The sequence below is a fragment of the Hibiscus syriacus genome, unplaced genomic scaffold, assembly GCF_006381635.1.
Source record: "Hibiscus syriacus cultivar Baekdansim isolate YM2019G1 unplaced genomic scaffold, ASM638163v2 tig00110338_pilon, whole genome shotgun sequence".
Lineage (NCBI taxonomy): Eukaryota > Viridiplantae > Streptophyta > Magnoliopsida > Malvales > Malvaceae > Hibiscus > Hibiscus syriacus.
Window position 1 is genome coordinate 91932 of NW_024062691.1, and position 22005 is coordinate 113936.

At 34.1% G+C, this 22005-nt stretch overlaps 1 protein-coding gene and 2 pseudogenes across 1 annotated transcript; all 3 read right to left on the minus strand.

Annotated features, from left to right (window-relative positions):
- LOC120120401 overlaps positions 1-1764 on the minus strand; it is a 36195-nt pseudogene extending 34431 nt beyond the window's left edge.
- Positions 1765-6344: 4580 nt separating this feature from the next.
- On the minus strand, positions 6345-9514 carry LOC120120371 (ubiquitin carboxyl-terminal hydrolase 3-like). The gene is made up of 9 exons (XM_039140033.1): positions 9342-9514; positions 9064-9195; positions 8928-8966; positions 8207-8312; positions 7772-7830; positions 7592-7666; positions 7303-7351; positions 7086-7162; positions 6345-6602 (listed from the first exon to the last, which is right to left on the minus strand). The coding sequence occupies exons 1-9, from the start codon at positions 9411-9413 to the stop codon at positions 6498-6500; spliced, it is 714 nt and encodes a 237-aa protein (XP_038995964.1). The 5' UTR covers positions 9414-9514; the 3' UTR covers positions 6345-6497.
- An 11207-nt stretch (positions 9515-20721) lies between these two features.
- On the minus strand, positions 20722-21758 carry LOC120120402 (annotated as a pseudogene).
- Between the last annotated feature and the right edge of the window lie 247 nt (positions 21759-22005).

Below are 22005 nucleotides of genomic sequence, written 5' to 3' on the forward strand. Positions count from 1 at the left end.
ATTTGAAGAATAAAACGAAGTGATAAAAAACTCTCACCTCTATCAAACTTTTGTCCACTGCAAGCTTGTTAAGTGTCAATGTGCCTGTTTTATCACTGCAAAGCACATCCATCCGTTTCATTTCCTCAATGGCTGTCATTCTGCTGTGATAACCGATGAGCATAGTGACAGAAAGCACGGTCGATATAGCAATCGGGATACCGCCAATAAGTATAACCAACAAGTTATCAATACCAGTTCGATAAGCCCTGCGTTGAGCTCCATATATGACGATGAGTTCAATCAGCATCCCAATGGCAATGGAGCATATGCAGAAGTTACCGATAGAAGTTAAGACCTAAAATTAACTATCAGTCAGTGCCTTGACTCGTTATCGAAAGTAGATAAGTCCAAAATAAAGAGTATTAGATTAGCAGAAGTTGACCTTCCTCAGCATGTAGTAGAAAGTAGAAACTATTATTTAGATACTAAGAGCTCTGCAAGATGAACCTTTTGAAAGTGCCCAACATGTGTTGTGTTTTCCACAAGATGAGCTGCCTTCCCAAAGAAAGTATGCACATCAGTTGTAATAATCACAGCTTCGATTTCACCTTGTTTGCATGTTGAGCCCGAGTAAACTCCGTCACCGGGATTTTTTGTCACCGGGAGTGACTCTCCTGTAAGAGCTGACTGCAGACAAAGAAAAAAGAAATACACATTACTTTAACCATATGTAAAGAGTCCTGAAATAACTCCTACAATGATCTATTCTATAGAATTTCCTTGCACTTTGATGTTGGAAATACAAAGGAAATATATCCTAAATTGGTTGGTTTTGACATGTATGCTGTATGTTGCTACTTTTGGAGTACATATTTTTATCGAAGTGTGCTTTAAAAAGACAGGAATATAAGCAAAGCCTGGAACCTGATCGATTTTCAAAGGATCTCCTTGGAGTAAACAAGCATCAGCAGGAATAATGTCACCAAGTTTGATGCTGATAACATCTCCAGGAACCAACACCGAAGCCTCTTCCTCGCTCCATTTCCTGTAAAACCTTAGCTTTCGGAGCCAATCGAGCCATAAGTGCTGCTGCAGCATTCCCAGCATTGTTTTTCTCTATGAAACTGATTGTTGAGTTGATAACAAGCAGTGCTAGAATACCAAGCAAATCATGGTAATCCGTACCCTTTCCCTGCAACCAAACAAGGCTTAGCAATCAAAGGTGTGTGATTAGATTTTCACTCATTTCATATATCTCCACTTACTCCTCCATGTGCAAGACCGATGGCCATAAGAGCCGATGCTTCCATTACCCATGATAGAGGGTTCCACATAAACCCCAAGAATTTCAGTATTTTGTTTTCCTGAAAATTGCAAACCAAAACTCAGTTTGATTGCATAATTAGGCCATGATTTACAGCAAAAAAATGAAGATTTAAGTCACTTTTTTCTCTTCAAGTTTATTGTAACCAAAAAGTTCAAGCCTCTTCTTGACTTCATCAGAGGTTAAACATTGTTTTGTGCACTTCAGATTCTCAAAAACCTCTTCAACTGGGATGTTTTTCTGAATGAATAACATCAAATGCTAAGTTTATATATGCGAAGATTTTAGCATCAGATGATATTATTAAAACCAGAGGGGAAAATGAAAAGAATGTTTACCAGATCAACAATCTCCTTGTTTATGGCTTCAAGAGCATCAGCTGTTTTGTCTGTGTCCATTGCAGTTTCTGTTTTTTTTTTTCCAGCTTCCAACTTCGAAATCAAGTACAGGATATCTGCAAATTAAAGAACATTCCATATGATCATTTCACTTGTAAAAGAAAAACAAAGGAAATAACTCATTATCCATTTCAAAGTACACAAGATTCTTTTGGTGTTTTGAAAAGAAAAAAAGCTAGTACCCAGCAAGATGACATGAAAGCACGCAATGGAAGCTAGAGGAATGCGAGCGATGTTTGACAAAACAAGACATGGGATGGGTATATATACAACTTAACAGCAATGGAACAAGATACTTTGCAATGGGATAGAGCAAAAGGTGATGACAAAAACATGGCTTCTGCAATTCCGTCACCGGCACCTGCATAGCGAAGTACACTAATTTCGAAAGACACGAGGGTGATGACTTTTAGATAATAATAATTATTCAAGTCTTGAAGACAAAATTAGTCAACTTTTGTGTGAATGGTCATTTTAGATCTTATTTTTTGTTTAGAATATTTTAACTTCATCATTTTAGATCTTATTATATTAAAATCGATAATTCATTTGCAATCAACGTATATTGTTGATATGACATTTTTATATGTTTTAATTGTTAATGTATCACATGTCATGTATTCATCTTAGATGACATGGGATGCGACACATCAGTAATTAAAATGATGAAGATTAAAATATTCTAAAAGTAAAGAATAAAAACTAAACTGATTATCTGAATAAATATTAAAGACTAATTATTCAAAGGTAAAAACAACCTCTGGACCCTGCATAATTTTGATGGTAAGTTACTTTTTAAACCCAGAAGCAAGATAAGATGGAATACATTTGTTAAACCCGTTGAAATTTGTCCCAGGAGAGTCCTAAGCGTTAGTTAATATTATAAAAAGTTAAAATTTTATATATTTCGATCATTTTGGTTACTCAAATTTTATATATTTCGATCACAATGGTTAGTGTTGGGAACAAAATAAGAAGACAATAAAGCCATAAACATCAAATCACAAACAACAAAATAAAAGACGAAAATATGTCTTTAAAGTTTTCAATCGGCATCCATTCACTCTCCCAAACAATTCTTCATTTGTAATTTCCAAATTATAAATTTTATTTAAAAATTGAATGATACAAACTAAAATTAGGTTGTAAGTTGTAATTTATTAAGAAAAAGATTGCATACCCTTCAACTCATAAAAGCTCACGAGTTCATGGATTGAAGGTAGGCTTTAATACATTTCAAGAAACGTCTAAGTATCTAAATGATTAAACACAAAATATATATATAAAAAATTGTAATTCTTAAATTAAAATTAATAATCATGTTTTTTTCAAATTTATTATTTTATGATCTTAATATCGTCTCTAGTTGTTGACTTCTAAATCAAATCTTGAGTACACAAAAGTTTGTACAATTTTAAGAGTTAAAGAACTGCTAAATTTATTAAGTACGTGTCCCTTGTACTAAATGCAAACTTCGACCATTTACCACCGTATTGACCACTGTCGACCGTCACCAACCATCATGTTGACCACTTAGGGGTGTATTTTGTTTGGTTTTTTTTATAAAATATAAATCGAATCGTACTATGCGATTTTCTAAAAAAATGAAACTAACTTATAAAATTAAATATCCAAATTGAACTAAAATCGAACTGTCAAATAACAATCTTAAATCGAATTGAACCATATAATACAATTCAGATTGTTTTTTTCGATTTTCTCGATTTCCTTACTCAGCGCTAGTGATCACAGTGTCAGCAGCCATTGAAGCCTCCTGAACATTGATCTAACCTACATTGTAAAACTGACGCTTCAACCTTCAAAAAGAAGTCCAAATATTGATCCTCTTTTTCTTTCTTTTTATTTTAACTCTAATTCATTTGGGTTGTGATTCTTTTATAGATTCAGGTTTTACAGTTGGTGAGACCATGATTTGAACCATCCACTAACCCGCAACTCAAGTTGGGTTTGGGTTTCCCTTAACCCCACTACAATAGTTGTGACAATGATGGTCAAACTGATTGGAATTAACTCACTACAATTAGGCTGAGAAAGATTTATTTTGAATTTTGGTGTTCGCAGATCTTGCTCCACCAAAGATAGAGAGAGGCTTTGTTTGGAAGGTAGTTCAACAAAGAATTCTATCTTTAGTGGAATTAGCTAAACTGGATGTTTCGAATTTAGAGTTAGAAGTTTGTATTTTGTGCCGTAAGGAACAGGAGTCGATAAATCACTTCTTTTGCTACTGCGAGGTTGTGTGGGGAGTTTGACAGAGATGGTGTGTGCTGTGGAATCTTAACCTCGTTGTTCCAGGTAATGTGAAGTCTTTTCTTATTGTTTGGGACAGCCAATTGATCCAAAGATCTTCCAAACCAATTTGAAATATGACTTTCTTTGGGATAATGTGGACGGTATGGCTCTGTAGAAATGATGTTATGTTTAATAATAGATCTTGTGGTGGAGATCAAATTTTTGAGTTGCCTATACTTGGATCGGTTTTTTGTGCAAAAGCAAATGGCCTTCTTCATTTTGTTCTGTTGTTGATTTTGTTAGATGCACATACGCCTCTGCTATCAGGGTTCTGCAGAACTGTAGAACCGGCGTGAGATATTAATTTTGCATATTATGCTTATCCTAGGAAGTTCATGGCGGGTTGTGTTGGTAACTGGTGGTTAAGACGATTAAGTGTTGGTAGATTTTCTGGATCTTCAGATTTTTTATCTATGGAGTATGTCTGCCTCATTCTCAGCTGTATATCGTCTGTTTATCCCATTGTTAAAAAGCCCTTGTTTAGATAGCTTGATCGAAGAGTATGGTCGTGTTGTCTTTCTATGGAAGCTGTAGTTCTGCCGTTTGTGTGAGTTGTGAGCTGCAATGGATTGTATTCCACTTTTGGCCACAGGTTCAGGTCTAAACAAGTGTCTTAAACTTTGAACAAATTTATTTAACTTGGTTTTGATAAATCCTCTTCGCCAAGTTCATTGAAAGAAGCAAGTAAAATAGAGGAGTTGGCGGCAGCTAGTGGTTAAGCTATTTTCAATTTGCGAGGATTAATGTTTTGGATTGTTTCGTTGCATTTCTTGATGGGTTCCCAATCTAAAAGAAATTTGTGCTCTAAAATTTTAAGATGTAACGGATTTAGTTTTATTTTATATAAGTTTTATGTCAACTCTGTATATATATATATATATATATATATATGGGACACGATCCAATTATATAGTGTAAAACCTTTTAGTTTTACACCTTTTTAGGATCGTTGGATGAGGGAAAATCAAAGGTTGAGACTAAAAAATAGGAAATGTGAAGATATTCACTATAAAAAAATTAGGATATATCTCGGCCTTTGATTTTCCCTCATCAAACGATCCTAAAAAGATGTAAAACTAAAAATTTTATGCTAAATGTAAATGGATCATAACCCTATACATATATATATGTATATATAGTTGAAATAGTGTAAAAGAGATAATGATTATAAAAATCGATAGTGATTCATCCTTTTAATTTAAATGAAGAGTCAATGATGATTAAAGAGAATCGATCTATGATCATAAAATGGAAAGGGAGACGACGTAAACTCATGTTAGCCTTCCATTCTCTTTATTTGTTTCCTCTTCATGGTTAAAGATCAAGTTCCTTTCAACACCTCTCTAACTATTTTTCACCCAAATAAAAAAATGAATAGTAACTATGTCACAATTACCGTCTCTTTCTATGTACATCGGTAATTTTAATCGGAAAGAGATGAATAAATTAAAATTAATTACTCAATTTGATGTTTATAATGATTAATCACAGTGGTTATTAAATTAGTTATTAGTAATTCTAATGTACTATATTGATTATAATTGTCACTATAGTGGAAAGTAAAAAGATCTAACTAATGTGTTGATAGTACAAGTAGTAATTATTTTTATTGTAGGATACAAACAAGCACTCTTAAATTGGGACGAAGTAAGAAAAAATTAAGAGCTAAATTGAATTATTTTTTTAAAAAGGATGAAATATTATAATATTAACATTCATATTTAAAAATAATAACTTTATCAGTGTACATATTTGACACTTTAATAATATTCATATTTAAAAATTTAAAAAAGTGAAAAAAATAAGAAAACATAATAATTCAAAAGAAGACGATCGAATATTACACAAGCAAGTAAAAATTACGTGAGAAAAATGGGTTTTGTTGTGAATATAAAATAATAATATCGCTATTGGTTCCTCTCCACCTGAGACGATTTTCAAACGTAAACAACGCAAGTAGATCCCATGGAAGCTTTAATTCAACCGAAATATAATTAACAATATTACTTGATCACCCTGCATTGTTTAGCTATTGCTTATCTAAACACTGGTTTTGAATTGGAAATTTATCATCTTTCATTCAATTTCAATGAAAAACAACAATAATTAATGTTTTGCTTTTCAATTCAAAACCATGCCTGTAATAGTATGATTTGTGCTCTTCCTCACCTACTGCATTGTTAATCTAAATGTTTCTTTTTGTTGGTATGAAAATTATATTCTAAACCAAAAGTATAGGTCAAAGCCGATACGATACGTACCGGTTAGAACCGACCACTGTGGTTTTCCATTAAAACAGAAGCAGCACCTAATTTATTACTTGTCCAAAAGATAGAACAATCTATGTATATAAGTTGTCCTCATGCAAAAAGATGAAAGGCATACATAGAGAAAGATCGTATGATATTCTTCGAGTATGCTTACAGTGACTGACCATTTAAATTCTAATCTGTAGTTGTTTGTAGGAAATTGGTAGCCAATAATTAAGATGTACTTGCCATTCCCGCTTTCTTATAAAGGGCAATGACATTGAAGTCGAGTGACCCCGGATTTTTCTGGATCATGCTCTTTATGACTTTCGCCGCATCCTGTTGTTGTACAAGGAAGTAATGGCTATTAGTCGTGATCATTATCTTATTAGAACATAATGCGAATGCTTGTTGCCGAAATTTAACGAAAACATGTATAAAGAATGCAGAAACCATGCAATGTTCAATCACAAGGGTGAAACAGTAACATTCATCTAATGCAAGACATTTTGTTTACAGAAAATAAACACGAAACAGATGGGAGGAGTTTGAGATGGATTGTGAAAGCTGAAGTTGATGGTTCAAACTAAAACTTGCTCTACCAGTTGGAACTCCTCAAACTTGAAGTTGAAAGAGAAAGAGATGAGCAAGGCAGCTCACTTCTTCCACTTTTAATGGGCATGACAGTCAGAACTAAAATGAAATGTTAAAAGAATTCCATGTCTTTAAAGCAAAAATATTTCCCGTGAAACGCTTTTCTGACCGCCAAATGTACGTTAGAAGGAAAATAATAAAAAAGAGTTTTAAGTGGCTTGCACAAACCTGCAATAAGCTACTTGGTGAGGAAGCCCCATGTGAAACTGGTCCCGACTTTCTTCCATCAAGCTCATAAAGTTCCCCTACGTTAACGAGAATCAAAGCACTGAATATAACTATATTTAAGATGTTCCAAAAGCATCTCTAATGATCAAGGCGATAGATATGGCGTTTTCTTTTTATTTAGTTATATTCTGAAATGACAGAGAACAAGAGTAAGTACCGTCGACACATGTGAAGCAGATAAAATGAGTGTTCACATTGTGTGATGCCTGACAAGGAAAATTGTTAGCACAGAAGAAATGGGATTCAACCAAAAAGAAAAAGATGTTATTAGCACTCATAGTATGTATTGCAAAAATTCATCAAGAAAGTAGCTCAGATTTGCTCTAAAATATTGCAGAATAAAAACTTGACATGCTATACAGATTTGTATCCTACCTAACTTCACAATTTTCCAGTTTTATGTTAACGTAATCATGTAGAAAAGAATTGCTTAAAAATGAATTTACCTCTGTTTCTCCGGCTGTAGCTGCTACAGCATGAGCAACTTCCATTTCATCTTCTTTCTCAAGAAATGCTGCGCGCTTTAAAGCATACAACAATTTGAAGTCAGCAATGACAAATCGCAAAAGGAAAAAAATGCTCACACACGTGCATGCAAACACACAGAGAGGGGCAAGAAGTTAAACCTCTAACGGATCCATGCTTGCAGTAGATTTAAAAAATCTATGTAAATATGATCCCTCTTCTGAAATAAGACGAGGAAAAAATTGTTACCGGATGTTTTTCACAATGTAGGCTAATAGCTACCTATTACCCTTTTAGTTCAATGCTAAAAGGAAGCCAGGTTCTAATACTGCACGGTTAGAAGTTGGTTAGAGAACATCACCATGAAATGCAGTTCATCATTAAAGTCGAGAAAAGGGAAAGAACCAATAAAAAGCCCACTCATGGAAACAACATATATGTTTGACAACAAGCAACTGAGCAAGCTGAAATGTAATAATTAAATTGACACCGTGCCACACAAAAATTATAACATATTGTAACATAAAATATGTCTCGACATGAATGTCAAAATAAGCATTCCTTGTAAATAATGATGAATATTAGACCAAACTTACGAAGCTTGATTTCAGAAGTGATGTTTCCAACACCGTGAAGAAGCCCGATTGTTCCACATGCATTTCCCACAGTTTGTTTCATGAAATAAACTTTACTGCTAGCATCCTACAGTCAAAACAAAGAAGAGAAAAACTTCAATTAGATCAGACAAAGAATCTTTCATTTTATAGTTACCATCAGAACTATTGCATTTATTCACTAGGTTTCAGTAAAGATATAAAGGGGGAACAGAAAATTCTCAACTTATTAGTGCGCTCTCTTAATGGTTCTTTTCCTTTTCAATTCTACACCTTGTACAGGGTTATTTGATGAACTCCATAAAATAGAGTGTTTACTCTCATCAACGAAATACATTCACAAATTGAAATACTATCTAAACCAGGGATTTAAATTGCGGTTGTGGTCAAGGTTTCGGTTGCATTTATTGCAATTGCGGATATAGTGAATGCTATTGCGGTCATGCAACAACGGTTTCGGACAGCTATTCCGATTGCAGACCGCTATTTAGATACCTGATCCAAACAAATATACAGCTATGTGGTTGGCAAGGTGGATATCTATCGAATAAGGCGAGATCATAATCATCTACGAACATAAGGCCTAACTACACAAGTTTGCACAATTTCAGTTACAACAGTTTTACGGTTTAGTTATTTCTGATCAATCCAACAACAGTCTGATGCAAAACACGAAGAGATAGAAATACAGCAGTGCACTTACTCTTTTCTCCTTGTCTTGCTGCAATCTCTCTTCTTCAGTCTGAAAACATTCAAACCATTGAAATAGACAACTTATATCGATTTAGGAGTATCAATGAGGTTAATTTTCAAGAATTAAAGTTTCAAATTGAACACACCTGATAAGTTATTGGGAAAAGGAAAAGCACAGCAAGAACAGGCTGAGGAACCATAGCTAAGAGTTCATCATCCAAACCGTAAACATCGCAACACTCTGCTTCATCCACCGGAAGACCCAGACCCCAAAGAAACTGCGGAATACCCCAAAGACTCATAACCATCAATTTGTTAGAGCTTATTACAAATGTAAAAATATTCATATTTATTCGGTTGGTGTGAACTTTTCTATGAAAAACATTGAGAAATTTGGGGGAGAAAAAGGAAAAATGAAAAGCACCTGGTTCATGACATCGGGGTTAGCTTCGAGAGGAAGCCACCTCTTAGTAGAACTTCCCGCTGGAGTTGCCATTTTGCTTTTCTTTTGATAGAAAAAAATGGGATTCTGATATTTCCGATGAATAGGGTTTCAGATTGGAGATTTAGAGAACTGAACAATGAATCGATCAGAGTTTCAAGATGAAGCAGACGATAAAAACATAAACTGTGTTTCATGGGCTCCTGATGGTGATGGGCCCATTATTATTAATAGTCTAGGGAACAATAACAAAAAGTAGATGTTTTTATGGTATTTTGACTCCAAAAAGCTAGACCATATTATTTTGATACATTCCTTCAATGCCATGAACCGAATCCCTGTTCTTCACCTTTGCGAGCAATGCAGTTTTCTGGGACATTTCGATGTATTTATTGTCGAAACGTTTTTTTTAAAAAAAAAGTGAAAGTGATATTTAAAAAAAAAACATCAATTTTAATTGTTTCTTTCTTGATTAACTTTTAATTAAAAATGTTATTTAATAAAACCTCCCGTTTCGAAACAAAACTTAGGATTTCTTTTACGATAAAAAAACGGTTCGAAGAGTCGTCACCAATCTTTGATTAGGTTGTGATTGAGCACCCAAATACATTTTGTCATTTTTAATAAAAAATTAATTTTAATTAAAACGACAAATTTAAATTTGCGTTACCAGAAAATGAGTTCGGGAGTCGGTTACATGTGGAGAAGGATTAGCACCCCCACAGCGCCCTACATCGGTACCTAATCGATTAATTAATATCTTTGCGATGAAATTTACAAATCTGAGTTTAATTTGATTTATGATCCCTTAAAACAATAAAAATGTGAATTTTATAACATTCAACAGCACCAAAATAGATTAAATTAAAATTATCAAACCATTAGAAAGATAAAGAATATTCAATTATTTAAAAATATCGAGAACAGATCATAGGTGAGTTCTAACGACCTTTTCTCAATAAATTCAAATAGTCGAACATTTCTTTTTCTTTCATTCCTCAAATTTTAAAGTGATGAATCAAAATTTTAGGTGTCACTGATGGGATACACTTTTAATTTAAAATCGTCTAAAACAGCTTTCTAGTGAGTTAAGAAAAGTCATTTAAACAATTTTAAATTAAAAGGGCATTACCCTTAATTCAATTATGTGATAGGGGTTAAGTTATGCACATGAGAGTAATATACAAATTATACAAAAAGAATGCCATGCAAAAATTAATTAAACAAGTATTTTGATTTAAAATATCATACAATGTGACATATAAAAAAAATTATACACATATATTTCTAAATTTAAAATTATAAACCATGCATACTAACATATAATGTACAAATGTGACTCAAATATAAAAAAAAAACATGATATGCTAAACTATAAATTTTAAAATATATATATGTACATATTAAAACAATGACTAAATTTAAATAAATGTAAAATTCAACATACAAATCAAAAATAAACCAGGGACTTAAATAAAAATATATGCATAAACAAGGGATCTACACGTAAATAACCCAACAAAATTATAACTAAAACTGGGAAAATAGCAAAATTAGGATAAACACAAAAGGTCAAATTCGAAAGCAGTCCTAAAGGTGACTAAAATGTAAAAATCGCTTAAACATGGGGAATTGGAAACTAATTTACCATTTGGCTTCAATGACTAAAACTTAATTTACCCAAAACATTTAATATAAAACATAAAGTAAATAATAAATCTAACCCACGCTTCACTCTAAACTAAATTAATATAAAATTAATATAAAACATACCTGACCTCACGCTTCACTATTCACTTTCCATCACCCACGCCCAACGCTGTTGTGAACCTCAATGGCTGCCTCCCAACTCCACTGCCCCAATCATCTAATGATGGCCATCGATCGGACTAAATAAAAAAATCAAATCCCTTTATAATTTCTATTCTTCCTCAACTCTCATCTCTCACTTGAAACTCTCTCCCTCTCTCCCGGCGTCGCTCATATCATACAAGAACGAGGCTCCGTTACTCCGGCAAAAACCCAACCCAACAAGGTAAGTACAATCGAAACATTATTTTTTATTCTTTACTCTAAAAACCTAACGAAGACAACCCCTATTTGGAATGGAATTCTCCAATCGTTCGAATCTCTTTACCCCTTTGACTTCAACTCCGGCGACCGACTCCTTAACTAGGTACATCGACTCCTCTCTTCTTGTTTTATAATGAGCTTATTTACCTTACTCCAACTATTACAGCCCCCTATTTCGACAGCGCAGACTCGAACGGTTAGGAAGCAAAACGAGATAAACCAAAACTAAGGTAAACGTTTAAGTTATCTCTCTTATGCTTTTAACTTGGTTTCGGTTCAAAACATATGTACACACAATAAAATTATGAAAACAATGGAGAATGGAAACTAAGAAATACCCTTTTAATTCTGTGTATTGCTTTGGTTCAATGAAAAGTGGGGCTCTTTCATTTGATCTTCGAACACTTTTGTACAATCGTTTGATCCTTTTGATTCTGTGACAAAGAAATATTTTACACATTGTTTTCTAGTTCTTGCTCTCTTGTGTTTAAAAAACAAAATAAAAAAATCTCTGGTTTTTCTCGTAATGGTCTTCAATTGCTGGTATATCCCCCTTAATAGCGGTTGATTTTGAATTAAAAAAACCCCTTTTACAGTTTTTCTTAACTACTCCAATATCCCCCAAGTTTTGCTCCCTCCTCCTATGATAATGGACCAATTATTCCCTTTTCTTAACTTCCCATAGATGTTTTTGTTTTACAGGGAATCCTCGCGTGGACTGCTCTGCTGGATCATTGGATTGGGCTTTCAACTAGTTTGGGTTAGGGAATGATAGGTCTTGTAACATAGCTTGGGATTTGGACTCAAATTGGGTATTTGTAATAGCCTACAAAATAACAAAACAATAAATGAAATTAATATTTAATAATTATAAAAATAAAAATAAAATAAAAACAAAAATCCCGGACAAAACGGGTGTCTACAGCTGCCCCTCTTTGTCCATTATTGTACTACAAAAGTAGGACAAATACTAAAGATACCAGTTTTCGTCTCAAGGAAACCAGTTTTTCCATGGGAAATCAGTTCCACTACAACTTCAGGGTAAGTCAGATTTGATCTGTTCTGTTATTCATTCAGAAGAGATCAGACCCGATCTTGATTTGATTCACTACTCTTCCATAAAGTCTTGGGATTGATTTGCTTCACTACTCTTTCGTGAAGACTTAAGATGATTAGCTTCACTACTCTTCCGTGAAGGCTTAAGATGGTTTGCTTCACTATTCTTCCGTGAAGGCTTACAAATTACCCGAAGGATTTAATCATCATGCTCGAAAGACTTACTGATGGCCCAAAGGATTTCATCATCATGCTCGAAAGACTTACTAATGGCACTTACTGATGGATTTGCTTCACTACTCTTCGGTGAAGGCTTACAAATTACCCAAAAGATTTAATCATCATGATCGAAAGACTTACTGATGGTCTGAAGGACATATAAAGTGCAAAATTTTGGAAATTACATTCTTACTTCTAAAAAATTTTATTTTCTTAAAACATTACTTTCTCATTTTTCAAATTCACTCGAAAACATCCCACCCGAAGGTCTTATGGATGGCCCGAAAGACTTATCATCTTGCTCTAAAGACTTACAGATGACTCGAATGATTTTTAATCAACATGCCCGAAAGACTTACTGATGGTCAGAATGACTTAAATTGTTTACTAGGTAAGAAATCTTTCTTAATTTTCAAACATTTCAATTTTCAGATTTTAATAAGAAATCTTTCTCATTTCATAAAATGACTTTAATGGTCGGGCTACATGCCCCGCTTCAAAGTAATTCTTCCTCTGTAGATTGGCCCCCTGTGTTCCTCAGGTTCTGCCTCTCTAAACATGATTTCTTGTATTTGATGTTTAACTTCTACCTTTCAATTGTCGGGATTTTATCATCCTGCATCTTCTCTTTTCAATGGAAGATCTGTCAAAACCATGTGTTTATGCATGAAACATGAATGCAATTAAATGTATTAGTGTAATGCATTTTCTTTTATGCAAATGATGTTCTCATGAATGCATAAATGTCGATTCCATCTTCTTTTGACTTCAAATTAGCAAACTTAGTCTTCTTCTACTTGATCATTCCTCTCCGGGATTTACTTTAGATACCCGTATAACAACTCATAATTTCCAACTTATATTTTTAAAGATCCTTCTGATCTTTTTCTATCTTCTTGTTGTCTTCTTTTCTATCTTCATTTCGGAGAAATTGCTTTCTCTCTCAACTTATTGCTATGGTCAGAAATATGATTGTGTTGCCCTATTTTCGTCCTTGGCTCAATTATGCTTTCAGAGTTGTTATTCTAGGACTCTGCCATTGATTGATGCTCGGTTGGTTTGCTTTACAAGGTAAGCTCTACTCAAATTCAAGGTCTTCCCCTGACACTTCAAGTTGTGAGACTCATTCTCAATATCTTATTGGTCTGAATCTTATGATCCTAACATGATCTGGGTTTCTGGTCATACCCCAAAGTGGGTACTCATGGATTTCTTCGTGCCTAACATATCCTAACTTGAATGTTCTTATTATGGTGTCACTACACAGTAGTGTTGTCAAGTAGTTTGAAGGCGTCTCTTCACATTGTCATAAACACTTACGAAGTGACCAATTCTTCTAACAAAATGTCTTGCATTTTATATAAGCTGTAATATGTGCCCCTTCTGAATAATGAGATCATCTTCTTCTTGATGGGTAATTGACAACGTCACAAGGAAATGTTATAAGTTTCATTCTTCATTCATTCTGTTCTCTTGGACCATCTGCTTCAAGATTGTGGAATGCTTCATGTTCTGGCATCGCTTATTCCTTTTCTCCAATAGAGGCATAATGAGCCTCACCAGCTTCAAAGACCTTTCATATTTAAAAATGTCCTGTTTGAAAATATTTTTTCCCTTTCTCTTATTTTAGGGATAAAAGAATGAAAGAATTTTATAAAACATTGTCCCTTAATTCAGGCTCACAATCGAATCACATTATAACCATAAGTTCACAAAATATCAAAAGAATCAATAGCTCTTTAATGTTTTCAGGGTTATAGTTCTTTGATAAGTGTCAAAATTGAGGGGTTGGCTTCAGGTTGGCTTCCTATTTTCTAAGGTTTCGACCACCAAAATGTCATTTCTTTCTTGATCATTGTAAACATCGCAATATGCCCTTCTTTCTTGGCTTGGTATTTTAATCAGATGTGGACAAAATGATGCAACTAGCATAATCAATTACTAGACTTTTTAGAACACTTCTATTTCAGTTCTCTGAAATCTTCCATTTGTTCAAGCTTCGTAGACTACTCTAACCAAGACAATGCAAAAATATCGATCTAAAAATGAAATTTCTGAGTGCTCGTGTGAAATTGACTATAACAGGTGTTCATTAACTCCCTTAGTCCATCTTTACCGAAACTCCTTATTTAGATAAATTTGCCATTGTTTGGCTAGTTGAAATCAACTTTATTATAATTTGCCTTTATCAGGCTAGCTGAAGGGTTCATCTCATCACAAAGTCTTTGACTTGACAATCACAGTGGAGCATACACCAAATTGCCAAGTACTTGATCAAGGTCATGGTTTGAATATAATCTATTCATAAAGTCAGGGCTTTCGAGTTTCCTCTATAACCAATTGCTTTAGCGGAATAACTCAGCTTTATTGTATATATATAATATAATCACCTTTATTAGGCTACTTGAATTCTATCCATAAATACGGGGTGTTTAACCAATTGCTCTAGGGGGACAACTCAAGCTTTATTATATACATATAATATTATAATATGGGTATACGGATTCAATTTTTTAAGCTTGTCAAGAATAACCTATCATAGTCTAGGTATTGTTAAAAGTCAGAAAATCTCATCGTTAGAGTTCAATTTCCAAGCAACTGACCTAAACTATATTCACTTACTCAACTATTCCATCCGTAAAGATCATAATCATCATTGAACTTTCATCAATAAAAGTGTGGTCTATTTAGTTTTGTAATATCATACACAAAAGATGCCCCATGTTGTCCGCTCCTATGCATACCTGAATACCAAGCCTATGGTTCATTCCCTTATGATAGAAGAATGTTATATTGATCCCTATAATAAAAAGGTATAGTGTTCGATCGTATCTTCTGGGGATAAGGTCAAGGTCCTTGTTTTATTAGGTTTCAACCTTGTCATCTTGTCAAAGATTTATAACTCTAATCATTTAAAGAGTTTTTAATTCAGTTGATATTCAAGGAATTTCAAGTTGCAAATTCGATTCAATGCTCACCATCCTTAAAGTAACAGGAATTCATTTAAATATTATTATAAAAAAATTGATGAGAAAGTTCAAAAAAACATGTTCAAACAAGATGTTGCAAATGACATAAAGTTTCATGAAGTGACTTCTACCTAATTGGGATGCCCCATTACTCCTCTAACGTAGCAACACTTGACCCAAACGGATGCTAAATTATGTGTTTTGACGCCCCACTCATGATCATCATCCATTGTTTCACAAATTCTTGTGTCAACATCCCATTTTCCACAAACATCTCTATCTCTTTTAAAAACGGCCTACAATTTCTCGTAGAATGCCCCAATGCCCCCAAGTGAAAATCAAAAACACTATCTTGATCATAGTTGTGAGGTGAAGGGTCTGGTTTTACTTTCACTGGCCTCGGTGTGAGGTATTGACCTTTTACCAAATGGGGATACAGATCCGAGGTAGAAGTTTGGAACACTTTCAAAGTATTTTTTGATCTTGGGACTTTCTTTGGACGACTCGAGTAACCTACTGCCCTTTTTCTTTTGTGGTTGTAGGAGCTCTAGATGTGACATTCATTCACCTCATCAGCCTTTTCCTTTTGATCGATTGGACATTTGGAAGTGACTTTCAAGTTTCTTTTGCTAATTGCATCTTTAATTAACTCTCCAGCCATCATTAGATCCTTGAAGCCATTCGTCGAATTTCCCAGCATTAACATAAAGAAAGGAGCTGAGAGGGAATCGTGAAACATACATGATATTTCTTCTTCTAGCAAAGGAGGTTGAACTTGTGCTGCCACTCATCTCCATCTTAGGGCATATTCTTTAAAGCTCTCAGTAATTTTCATCCTTATCATTTGAAAGTCATGACGTTTTAGGGCTAAGCCTTTAACATATCGATATTGCCCCAGAAAAGCATCAGCTAGGTTGACCCATGTCTTGATCTGCTCTCTGTTTAAACGATTATACCATACTACAGCTGGTCCAGCAAGACTATCATGAAAGAAATAAATCAGCAAATTATCTTCATTTAAGTACCCTTCAATCTTTCTACAGAACATCTTTAGATGAATTAGGGGATAACTAGTGCCATCATATTTCTTAAAATTAGGAACCCTAAATTCATGTGGGATAACCAAATCAGGGACCAAAATTAGTTCTCTAGCTTCTAATTCCTTGTGAGAGGCGTTAACGACCTTCATATCTTTAATGGCTTTATTCAACCACTTGAATTCGTCTTCAAATTGCTCATAATTGACGATTCTCTTCCCTAGGTTTGAGTTAGATTCTCCATGGTAGATTATCACTTTTGATGAATTAGTATGATGACATTGATTTTGTTTATCATCCATTTTCTCTCTGTCAACAGCCTTAGTTGCTAGCCCCTAGATCATTTGATTCGATACGCCTTGCAGAGAACCCGATGCTTGATTTCTCGTATCTTGTTGTAAACTGACCAACCGCTCTTGCAACTGATCTTGTGATTTCTCATTAGATTGCTTAATTGTTTCCATTTGTTTGTTCATGATGATGAGGAGCAGTATGAATGAATGATCTTGTTATTACTGGGACATAACCTTCCATAAGCTATTTCCGTATTTTCATAATTAATGCATATAAAATACTTAAATAAATGCATGAAATGCAAATGCCAAATGCAAGTACAAAAGGTGTCATTCCAGAGTGACCATCTTAAAACAACTTTTATTGAACACAAAGGTCTCGATACATTAAACAAACTTTATATATAATGGACAACTTTCGCTCCTAACTTTTCTATCTCATTCAAAAGCTAATTTAACTTTCATTCATGCTCGGGTGTTGAGTTGTCAATCTGATTCAATTCTCTTGTAAAGCCAGCTAAATCAACCTATTTGTGAGCCACATTGCTTGCTTGGGTCATAGCTTCTTTTATGACTTTATCCCTTTTCTCTATCTTGAGTATTGATTCTCGGAGCTGTAGACACTGCTGTTGATTTTTCCTTGTAAGAAAGTCATTGTGGTTATGAAACTCTTGCATAGGGCCACTACAGTCATCTACAATCTTCATAAACTTCTTGTTCTTGGCTCTAGTGGCTTCTAGCTCAGCATCAGCCTCCCGCTTGTGGCGCTGATATGAGATTTCCATATTAGCAATGGATCTGTTTAACGTCTGAATTTCGACATGATATTTTTCCAAATTATCAATAACTATATTGTGCCTTCTTTCTGCAATCTGTAAATTATAAGAAAACTTCTCAGTTCGACCTTCGTGCATCTTGTAATTCTTCAGTTTAGCGACCCCTACTATCCACTCCTCTGGACATTTCCTATGCTGGTAAATTTAAAAGCTTGAATGATCCTTTGGAAAACATCTTGCATGGCTTCTATCTCTCTACTCAATTTATCATTTTCTCTTCTTAGATAACGAATATGAGCTTCGTACTTTGGTAAATAATCTTCCTCTAGAATGTCTTCACATACATCCTTACCTTTGGTCACTTTTGGTTCAGACTCAACAGGATAATCCATTACCAAACTGGGTTGTCCTTTCAATTCAAACTCCAATACTCCATGATCTAGAAGAAGTTGGACTCGACGTTTGAAGGCAAAAACAATTATCAATAGAATGTCCTATAATTCCAACATGATATTCACAACAAACGTTGACGTCACACCAACTTGGATATGGAGGCTGCAGAGGTTTCACATAATGCGGGGCCATTTATCGGGTTTCTAGCAGTGCATCATATAACTCATTATATGATATTGGGATAGAATCAAAATGAGAGCCACCTCTCAACTTGGGTTGAACTTGAGTTTTAGGTTTTACTTCCCTTGATGTCGGGAGTAGAATATCAAATATCATCGAGTTCTGACTGCATGGCTTCTTTTCAACCTTTTGAACTTCTATAGTTGCCACTATTTATGATTGGGGACCCAACTACATTTTGTCATTTTTAATAAAAAAATTAATAAAAAATTAATTTTAATTAAAACGACAAATTTAAATTTACGTTACCAGAAAATGAGTTCGGAAGTCGGTTACGTGTGGGGAAGGATTATCACCCCCACAGCGCCCTACATCGGTACCTAATCCATTAATTAATGTCTTTGCAATGTAATTTACAAATCCGAGTTTAATTTGATTTATGATCCCTTAAAACAATAAAAATGTGAATTTTATAGCATTCAACAGCACCAAAATAGATTAAATTAAAATTACAAAGCCATTAGAAAGATAAAGAATATTCGATTATTTAAAAATATCGAGACCAGATCGTAGGTGAGTTCTAACAACCTTTTCTCAATAAATTCAAATAGTCGAACATTTCTTTTTCTTTCATTCCTCAAATTTTAAAGTGATGAATCAAAATTTTAGGTGTCACTGATGGGATACACTTTTAATTTAAAATCGTCTAAAACAGCTTTTTAGTGAGTTAAGAAAAGTCATTTAAACAATTTTAAATTAAAATGGCATTACCCTTAATTCAATTATGTGATAGGGGTTAAGTTATGCACATGAGAGTAATATACAAATTATGCAAAAAGAATGCCATGCAAAAATTAATTAAACAAGTATTTTGATTTAAAATATCATACAATGTGACATATAAAAAAATTATACACATATATTTCTAAATTTAAAATTATAAACCATGCATACTAACATATAATGTACAAATGTGACTCAAATATAAAAAATAAAAACATGACATCCTAAACTATAAATTTTAAAATATATATGTACATATTAAAACAATGACTAAATTTAAATAAATGTAAAATTCAACATACAAATAAAAAATAAACCAGGGACTTAAATAAAAACACATGCATAAATAAGGGATCTACAAGTAAATAACCCAACAAAATTATAACTAAAACTAAAACTGGGAAAATAGCGAAATTAGGATAAACACAAAAGGTCAAATTCGAAAGCAGTCCTAAAGGTGACTACAATGTAAAAATTCTTAAACATGGGGAATTGGAAACTAATTTACCATTTGGCTTCAATGACTAAAACTTAATTTACCCAAACATTTAATATTAAACCTAAAGTAAATAATAAATCTAACCCACTTTCACTCTAAACCAAATTAATATAAAATTAATATAAAACATACCTAACCTCACGCTTCATTCTTCACTTTCCCTCACCCACGCCCAACGCTGCTGTGAACCTCAATGGCTGCCTCCCAACGCCACTGCCCCAATCATCTAATGATGGTCATCAATCGGAACTCTCTCCCTCTCTCACGGCGTCGGAATCTAACACAAGATCGAGGCTCCGTTACTCCGATGAAAACCCAACCCAGCAAGGTAAGTACAATCAAAACACTATTTTTTATTCTATACTCTAAAAAAACTAACGAAGACAACCCCTATTTGGAATGAAATTTTCCAATCGTTCGAATCTCTCTACCCCGATGGCTTCAACTCCAGAAACCGACTCCTCAACTAGGTACATCGAATCCTCTCTTCTTGTTTTATAATGAGCTTATTTAATATTTACCTTACTCCAACTATTACAGCCCCCTATTTCGACAACGCAGACTCGAACGGCTAGGTAGCAAAATGAGATGAACCAAAACTAAGGTAAACGTTTAAGTTATCTCTCTTATGCTTTTAACTTGGTTTCGCTTCAAAACATATGTACACACAATAAAATTATGAAAGCAATGGAGAATGGAAACTAAGAAATACCCTTTTAATTCTGTGTATTGCTTTGGTTCAATGAAAAGTGGGGCTCTTTCCTTTGATCTTCGAACACTTTTGTACGACCGTTTGATCCTTTTGATTCTGTGACAAAGAAATATTTTACACACTGTTTTCTAGTTCTTGCTCTCTTGTGTTTAAAAAACAAATTAAAAAAATCTCTGGTTTTTCTCGTAATGGTCTTCAATTGCTAGTATATTCCCCTTGATAGTGGTTAATTCTGAATTAAAAAAAAACCCTTTTACAGTTTTTCTTAACCGCTCCAATATCCCCCAATTTTTGCTCCCTCCTCCGATGATAATGGACCCATTCTTCCCCTTTCTTAACTTCCCATAGATGTTTTTGTTTTACAGGGAATCCTCACGAGGACTGCTCTGCTGGATCATTAGATTGGGCTTCCAACTGGTTTGGGTCAGGGAATGATAGGTCTTGTAACATAGCTTGGGATTTGAACTCAAATTGGGTATTTGTAATAGCCTACAAAATAACAAAATAATAAATGAAATTAATATTTAATAATTAATTATAAAAATAAAAATAAAATAAAATAAAAACAAAAATCCCGGACAGAACGGATGTCTACATATATATCATATAAAACACCTCCCTTTGTCATGCTTGATCTACATGAAAACATCCATACTGGATGACAATGTCTCCAGACTCCAAAATTCAAGTTATTCATTGTCTCCAATTGGATACTACCTGAATACGAGTATCGAATAGTCCATGAAGCATAAACTTGTAATAGAAAGTTATATCAATGGAATCACTTCCCATTTGAGCTCCATTTCCAGAACTGTTTCCAAGTGTGGGAAAGTACCGTAATGTGTATTCCTTTGGGTTTGGGTTTGTGTCAGCTCCTGGTAGAATAACACTTTTTATGAGAACCCTTTCGTGTTTATTAAGCCGCCTGATACGGTTTTCCTTGCTTGATGTGCAAGGGAAGTGGTGAAATTTAATGAGTATGTTTTGTCCTTGATCATGTTCAGAATCTCGTAGTCTGAGTACCAGCTCTGGAATGATTTCTCCTGAGGTGTATTAATTTTGTGGGATAAGTTGTGGGGAGTATCAGTTTTCTGCAACTTGATTGATGCTCGATCGTAAGCAACGGAGGCTTCATCCTCTATTTGATACGTTCTGAGCCGGTATGCCTTGTAACTGAAGGAAACTCTTGCTCCTCATTTATGATTTCGAAGTGGAAGCACCCCTCTGAATCTCGAGGGTGACTTCTTGATGCCAGAGATCGTGTCGTTGCTGCTGCATCTGCATATGCTTCACCTAATAATACTAGGGGATTCTGCCATTATAAGGAGAAATCATGAACTTGCAGATATTAGCAAGAATGGAAAGTACATAACTTGTTGAAACCATACTATATTTCTGGAACCAGGCATTGTAATTGGTAACACATAAGAGTTATTGCAGGGTTGTCACTGTGTGTTGTCTTTGGTCTTTTTTTTCAACATTAAAAAGCTAGATTAAAGAACTACTTTTTTTCCCTATCTGAATAAGTTCATTAATGTATATACTTATGAAATTTCTCAACCAGATAATGAAGAACAAACTTTCCATTTAAAAATTCTTAGCTTTTAATTCTTGAAGCCCTATTTGGTGCTTTTAATTATTAACTTTTAATGTTCC

What these genes read in the sequence shown, in the direction of transcription:
- LOC120120371 (XM_039140033.1), bottom strand. Translation starts at nt 9,413, where the DNA reads ATGGCAACTCCAGCGGGAAGTTCTACTAAGAGGTGGCTTCCTCTCGAA. An exon ending in TTTTCCCAATAACTTATCAG is followed by an intron (nt 8,967 to 9,063) that starts GTGTGTTCAATT and finishes GAATGTTTTCAG; the next exon opens with ACTGAAGAAGAGAGATTGCA. An exon ending in CAAGCATGGATCCGTTAGAG is followed by an intron (nt 7,667 to 7,771) that starts GTTTAACTTCTT and finishes TATGCTTTAAAG; the next exon opens with CGCGCAGCATTTCTTGAGAA.